General features: G+C 36.6%; 1 protein-coding gene across 1 annotated transcript in view; it reads right to left on the bottom strand.

Moving 5' to 3' along the window:
* LOC106869332 (nonsense-mediated mRNA decay factor SMG5) overlaps nucleotides 1-5363 on the bottom strand; it is a 116931-nt gene extending 111568 nt beyond the window's left edge. The window contains exons 1-2 of the mRNA XM_052968429.1: nucleotides 5310-5363; nucleotides 4477-4536 (exon numbers count right to left, since the gene is read on the bottom strand). Of these exons, the coding sequence (XP_052824389.1) occupies nucleotides 4477-4536; nucleotides 5310-5363 (114 nt within the window). The remainder of the gene's footprint in view (nucleotides 1-4476; nucleotides 4537-5309) is intronic.
* Nucleotides 5364-7727: the final 2364 nt, after the last annotated feature.

Here is a 7727-nt window from a genome sequence, read left to right as displayed (position 1 = left end):
AAAAAAAAAAAAAAGAGAATGAAAGCTTAAGTAGCAACAACAATAACGTTGGTAGAAAACAAAAATGTTAAAAAATATAAAAATAAAACAAAATAATTTTTTTTTTTAAATGAAAAATGAAAAAGAAGACTGTAAATAAAATTATGAAATATACAAACAAATAAAATTTTAAATTGCCAAAAATAAAATATTATAATAATAATGATAATAATAATAATAATAATAATAATAATAATAATAATAATAATAATAATAATAATAATAATAAGATAATAAGATAGTTTTGAATGAATAAAATGAGAGAGTAGGAGGGACAGAATGAACAAAAAAAAAATACAAAGACTTAGAAAATAGTTTTAAATTAAATGTTCAAATTTAATTTACTTGATACTGATCTGTGAGAACTTACCCCTCCCTCTCATCCCTCCCACCACCACCACATCGCCAAACAAAACTTATCACAGACTTACTTTGTATATGGACCCTGGCGTTGATAAAACCGAATATCGTAACCAACTGGAATTGATACATTGCAGTATCTTTGATTTAATCTTTGCCTGTCTCTCTCTCTCTGTTAACAATTCTTATTATTCATGGTGGTGGTGGTGGTGGTGATGGTGATGGTGGTGGTTGATTCAACAGATTGTCAGTCAACAATGTATTGTAGTATATTACATTGGTAAGAAAGTTCTTGGACAACCAAGCCGCCTTCAATCCCGCAACCAATCAGCATCGCTGACCAACCAGGAGCAGCCAGCGTGCCTGTTGTGACTATATAAGATTTGGCATGGTCAGCAAGCTTGGAAAATGGGTGCCACATGAATTGACTGAAGCAAACAAACAAGCACGTGTCACTGCATGTCAAAGTCTGCTCTTGTGAAGCCGAAGATTCGATTGGTTGGAGTTAGTAATCCCTATGGATGAAAAGTGGGTACTGTACTCCAACGCGAGTCACAGATGATCTTGATGTAGCAAAGGTCAACAGCCAAAACCTTCGCCAAAAGGACCGCTTGTGCAAAAGAAGGTTATGATCTCAGTTTGGTGGGATTGCCCTGGTGTGATCATGCTGGACCTTCTCCCACGCAATACCACCGTTGACAAGGATGTCTACTGCAAACAAATTGACCATCTAAAGATCGCACTGGCCAAAAAACGCTCAAATTTGAAAAAGATAATTTACCACTAAGACAACGCGCCAGCACACGTACAAAGAAGACATCAGAGAAGCTGAAGGAGGCAGGCTGGGAGATTATGGTGCAACCACCATATTCTTCTGACCTTGCCCCTTCTGACAGCCATTTAATCTCTGCCTTGCAATGCACAATTGGCGATACAGAGTTCAAAAACGAAGATGTGAAATCGTTCCTTTACGACTTTATTGATTCAAAACCACGTGATTTCTGGATGAAAGGATTCAAAACTTTGCCTGAAAGATGGCAAAAAGGTGATCAATAACGAGGGTGATTACCTTTTGGATTGATTGTTTTTTGTTTTTTAATTGTTAATAAAGTGATATGTTAAAAGTGTCCAAGAACTTTCTTACCAAACTGATACAGTTACATCCCTTTATGTCCATGTGTTCAAATCCTGTAAAAACTAAGTTCACCTATTCACCAATAAGGGGTAGAAGAGGCATTACTCTTCCTCCATTTTTTGATAATGTTATAAAGAAAAAAAATAACAATATTAAAAATTAACTTAATGCCATAAAGATAAGTCATCAATGACACAATTCAGATTGAAAATCAGCCTGAATCTCTCCCCAGATACAACTGAACCTTAACTATTTTAGACCTTACTGACCTCTCTCAGTTATCCATGTAATCCAGCCAATGAAAATTTGATAGAACTGATGAATAAACCAACATTTACTTGTTATTTGAACCATCATAAGAATTATCATCATCATGTTTGATAACTACCTGCTCACAAAGAAGTTTCTAATTTCTAAATTAATCACCCACCAGAAATAGCAGTCAAATTTCTCATGAATGATATCCTTCCATAGTTAAAAAAAAAGTGTATGATGGAACACGGGACAATATAGCCTCAATAAAAAGATTGGAAGGTTATTAAAGGTAGGAAGGTAGTAGTTGTGTGGTAAGTAGCTTGCTTACGAACCACATGGTTCTGGGTTCAGTCCCACTGCGTGGCACCTTGGGCAAGTGTCTTCTACTATAGCCTCGGGCCGGCCAAAGCCTTGTGAGTGGATTTGGTAGACGGAAACTGAAAGAAGCCCGTCGTATATATGTATATATATATATATATATGTATGTATGTATGTGTATATGTTTGTGTGTCTATGTTTGTCCCCTCAACATCGCTTGACAACCGATGCTGGTGTGTTTACATCCCCGTAACTTAGCGGTTCGGCAAAAGAGACCGATAGAATAAGTATTAGGCTTCCAAAGAATAAGTCCTGGAGTCGATTTGCTTGATTAAAGGTGGTGCTCCAGCATGGCCACAGTCAAATGACTGAAACAAGTAAAAGAGTAGAAGAAAGGCTGGATTGCCTTTAATAACTGGGTTGCTCCATATGAGTTGACTCAGGGCTAAAAAAACGACAACAAGAAGGAAACTGTTGTTGAGGAGCATTCATTGATATGAGTGAAGCAATGTTTTTGTCATACACTCTGTGCCTTAGCCCTAAATAATTATATGAGCTACAAGGCCTGACATGTTCATCCATTGTTAACCTGGAACATTGTCCATTGTTTGCACATGTGTTGATTCTGGGAGAGCTTCTAGTAAAGCATTAACTTATTGGGTGAAGCTGATTGATTTCTGCCATATCCTCATTAAAAGATTTTTTCACAGACCATTGTAGCTGTGTTTTTGTTAACCTATTAAAAGACCCTTTACAACCCACACACTGCATTCTGCAACGAATGCAAAGCAGTCACTTGTGTTCACAACATGCATGGTTTAATCTCAAATTTCAATCTGATCTTAATGCCATTCTGTCAGCTTCATCATTGTCGGATATCAAAATAAACTACAGTTGAAGCTATCATTTGTCCAACATGAACATCAAGACCAGTGGAGAAGAACCAAATCTCTTACTCTGTTCTAGATTGTATTTCAATCAACTCAATCAACCTTGGCTACAAATGTAACACTTGCTTCAACATGCTTTGATGACGAAAGATAAACAAAAATACATAAAATGAAAAACTAATAATAATAATAATAATAATAATAATAATAACAGAAGAAGCAAAAGTGCTCCAAGATGTAAATACGTCTTTCTCTGGAACAATGACTTCATTTGATAATAGAACTACTGTGTGTGTTTGTTCTTAGTCAACAATTCAAATGACATTAGGATCTAAAATTACAGTCAGTCTTCTAACATGTTAGTAGGACAGCTGATGTTAACAGCAGCAACAAGTTGCAACGTAAACTAAATCATATTGAAGTGATGAGAATGGTAGTGATCCTGAGAACATTTAAAAGTGGTTGATGGTATTGCTACATAGGAATACTTTGACCAAAGCCCTCATTTTTTTAAACAGGGAACAAAACTGAACATTGAAAAGAAAGGGTAGCCAGTTGGTGGGTAACTGTTTTTTGATTAAAAAGTGAAAAACATGTAACTTTGTCGTTATCATCATTATTTTAATGTCTACTTTTCTATGCATGCATAGATGAGACAGAACTTGATGGGGCAGGTTTTACTATGGCTGGATACCCTTCCTGTCACCAACTCTCACTTTTTTCCAAGCAAGGTGATATTTCTGCATGACTGTACATAATATTTTCAGGGAAGATTGGGACTGATTGACACTCCTTCTTAAAATGGTAACACTCATTTACAATTATCTTGTGAAGTCAAGACAAGATGAAACACACAGACTCGTATGTACAACAGGCTTCATTCAGATTCGGTCTATCAATTCTACTCACAAGGCTTTGGTCATCCTGGGGCTATAGCAGAACACTTACCCATAATGCAATGCAATGCAAATGAACAAGAGTACAAACAATGAAGAAATGGAAACAAAAAAAGGCATCGGAGGGGCAATGCATACTCTGTGCACAGATAAATATTTTCATAAATTACAATGTGGCTTACAATGTGTTACTTACCATTGCTTTTTAATTGAACTGATTTAATTTTTTTCTTTTTTTTTTAAAGTATCACCATTACAAGTATTTATACTCCAGTGAAATTAAGAAATCAACTCATAAATAAATGAAACACTCAAATCCACACACACACACACATGGTTGCATATCTACGTGTGTATTTATGTATCTTTGAAGATAATCAAACCAAATTTTCATCATTTCAAGCCACTCACCCAATGAGTATTTCTGCCAAATTTGGTGAAAATTGGTTCAGCCGTTTTCCAGTAATTTTGCAAACACACAGACAAAGACGAGTGATTACAGTACCTTGCTTTCGCTTACATGCACAAGGTAAATATAATTGTAAAAAGAAAATGAAGAATAGATAAATAAATCCGTGCTTACCTGTAATCGTAACTGGGCCATATCTCTCATGAGTTGATTGCGTCGACTCTCAGCATTTACCTGGAAAGAAATGAATACATAAATGTTAGAAGATGTGTTAGCTTTTGGGTGGTTGTTGTCAAATAAGGGTTTCAAATGTTGGCACAAGGCCAGCAATTTTAGGGGAAGGGTAAGTCGATATATCGCCCCCAATGCTCAACTGGTACTTATTTTATCGACCCTGAAAGGATGGAAAGTAAAGTTGATCTTGGTGGAATTTGACTTCAGAACATAAACATCTGGAAACATCTGCCAAATAATATTAAATCCATATAATAAACAAAAACAAAAAGTAAATAAAAACAAAACAGTGAAGTTCATGAAGAGTGGAGTATAAAATATTAGTATTTACTGTGCCATCTTAAGCTTTTAGTATTCAAAGCAGCCAGATCCAGCCTAAATATTCTGTACGTATTATGTTCATACCAGCCAGATCCAGCATCTCACACCTACCCAACAATGTCTTTAAAAAAATAAGCAATCACATTAGGAAGATATTAAACTTACAAGATAATGTTTGACTAATTTGAAGCACTGTGAATAAATAAGCATTACATTTGATAGAATAATCTGAATGTTAAAGGGTTCAAGGATGGGTACACTTGTTACTTACATACTGTCCTCACAAGTCTAAAAAGCCCAACTGTAGCTTACTGTCAATAGATAAATGCAATGGGTCCCAGTACACTCCTTTGCCTGAGGGCTTATAATATTATTAAAACATCAATGGATGCTGTGATGAGTTACAGAATGGAGTTGATGATCATAATGATGTCTATTTGAAGCTTAATTACTGCTTTCACTGGAATCTGATTGATCACAGTCTGACAAATGATAGCATCTGTCATTAAGGTAACTTAACTTATCTTCATCTTTCAAATCTATGCCAGCTGATGCCCAAATGTCATGCTGCTTGTAATGTGAGAGAACTATTATAACCTTATGTTTACCATCATTGTCATTTAACATCCAACCCATGTCGGCGTGGGTTGGATGGTTTGAGAAGGAGCTGCACCAGAATCCAGTTGTCTGTTCTGGCATGGTTTCTACAGCTATATGCCCTTCCTAATGCCATCTTCTTTTACTGAATGCTTTTTATGCAGCACCAGCACAAGAGCTTTTTATGTGGCCCTAGTACACACACACACACACACATATAAAACATGTAACACCCATGCATGTAGTAAACTCAATTTAGAAACTTAGAGAATCTCAAAGTAGGAGTGTACCCCCAAAATGCTTATTTCATAATGAGACAAAGATTACAAAACAATACATTCCTTTTCTTGCATAGTATTTCCATAGTATTGTGTTTTTGCTTTTTATACACTTCACAACAGACGAAACACTGGGCCTTGTCATTTAAGGATTAAAATGAGAAACCATGTCCACATACATACATAAATAATGCTAAGAACTTATTGAGTCACTATGAAAAAAAAAGACATTTTCATACACCAGTGATTCTCAGAGGGTCTGAGTCAATGTGAATTTGTTGGTTTTTGGTTTTTTAAAAAGACTGATGCCATAGCCATGTGGTGTTGAGAATGGGAGCAGACACCTAAAGCTCCAAGAAAAGAGATGTACATAGAAACTCAGTCCAAAATAAAGACAAAAATAACCAAGAACGAGAGAGACAGACAGACAGAGAAAGAGAAGGGAGATTGGGGGTGGGGTAACGAGAGAGTGTGACAAGGACACAAAGAAGGAAGAGGTGAAATTGATGCAGGCAATCTGATAAAGAAGCTTTTAAAAATCTGACAGAGTAATCCAAGGATTTAGAAAGTTCTATTAAGAGTAGAATGGACAGGCATCCACAAACCTAAGCATTTTAGATTTAATACATCATCCATAATCTTACATATTTACAATACCAATGAGATTTCAGTGCATTTTTATCTTCAGTAAAATGATGGGGAAAAGAGCAGCGAAAGAGGAAGTGCAAGATAGATCAAGAGGGTAGTAGTATGAGCGGGTGGGGTTACTATTGCCCATCCCACCCCCTCCACCCCAGTTTCTTTCTTCTCTTGTATTAGATCTCTTATGGACATTAGCTTCACTAATATTTTTGTATTACTGTCACACTTTAAGTCACAGAACACAAGGTGAGAGAGAGAGAAAGAGAGAAATGGTGGAATATAGACTTCTGTGGTTGGCTGGTCATTTTTGCCATTGTCTATTTAATGTACATGTTCTGCTTGTCCAAGCTCCTTCTCTCATCACCATCACCAGACCCATGTCTGACACTACTGTAGGCGGGGGGAAAAATGAAAGTTATTCTTACGGTCAAGTTGATTCCAGCAATCAACTACAGCGAGATATGGCAAAGAGAAAAAGATTGCCAGATACCACTCAGATCAACTCGGTAAAACAGTGACTCTATCAACCTGACAACTATGAAGACTGAATTGTCAATATTTGAATCCACATCTTTATAAATGGCATCACTAACCAATTTTTAGATATTATGTCCATCCAGAAACATTTTCGATTTCCTTTTAACTTGTCATGCTTTTCTTTTTTTTTCTCCTTTCTTTCATTTTTTTTTTTCCTTCTTTCATATAGTAGATATATTGTTAGACGAGTTTTTTTTTTTTACCCAACTCCAAGTTCTAGCCCTGAGATTATTAATGTGAGACGGCTGCTGTTATCGTTAGGCCTAACTCATCGTAAGGTAAATACCACCATCGGTGATATCCAGAATACAGTGGAGAAGGCTAGCCACTGGATTTGGTTAAAAAGAGACGATGAGCGATGGCTAGAAGAATATTGAGCTTTGTTTTTAATAATCAGTTGATCTAGCAAGCGGGGCCTCATATCAATGAGGGGGGGGGGCCAGTGCGCATTAATGCTGTTGAGAGGTAGGCCCCGAAACGGCGCGTATTCTCTCCTGATGACCCTATACACTCGCTGGCTTCCGGTATGCGGAGTTCTCGACTGGTAGCACTTGTATGTGTGAGTTGTTTGCAAGACATCTACACAGCACAAATGAAAGAACATTTTTCTCTTTTGACAGATGTTTCAACCTAATCTGTACGAAACCTACTGGGGTGTCAAATGCAAACAACCCAAACTAAATTTTCAAGGGTCGAAGAAACCAAACAAACATTCAGCCAGTTCAGTTTGGCCCACTTTGTTTGGTACTAGAGATAACAGCACTGAAACAAGGACCTTTGGAATCAATACAAGTATTTATTTCATCAGCTCTGCTG

Source organism: Octopus bimaculoides, chromosome 6, assembly GCF_001194135.2.
Source record: "Octopus bimaculoides isolate UCB-OBI-ISO-001 chromosome 6, ASM119413v2, whole genome shotgun sequence".
NCBI classification, from domain to species: domain Eukaryota; kingdom Metazoa; phylum Mollusca; class Cephalopoda; order Octopoda; family Octopodidae; genus Octopus; species Octopus bimaculoides.
Note: the sequence above shows the minus strand (reverse complement) of the source record. Positions and strands in the feature narration are given on the sequence as shown.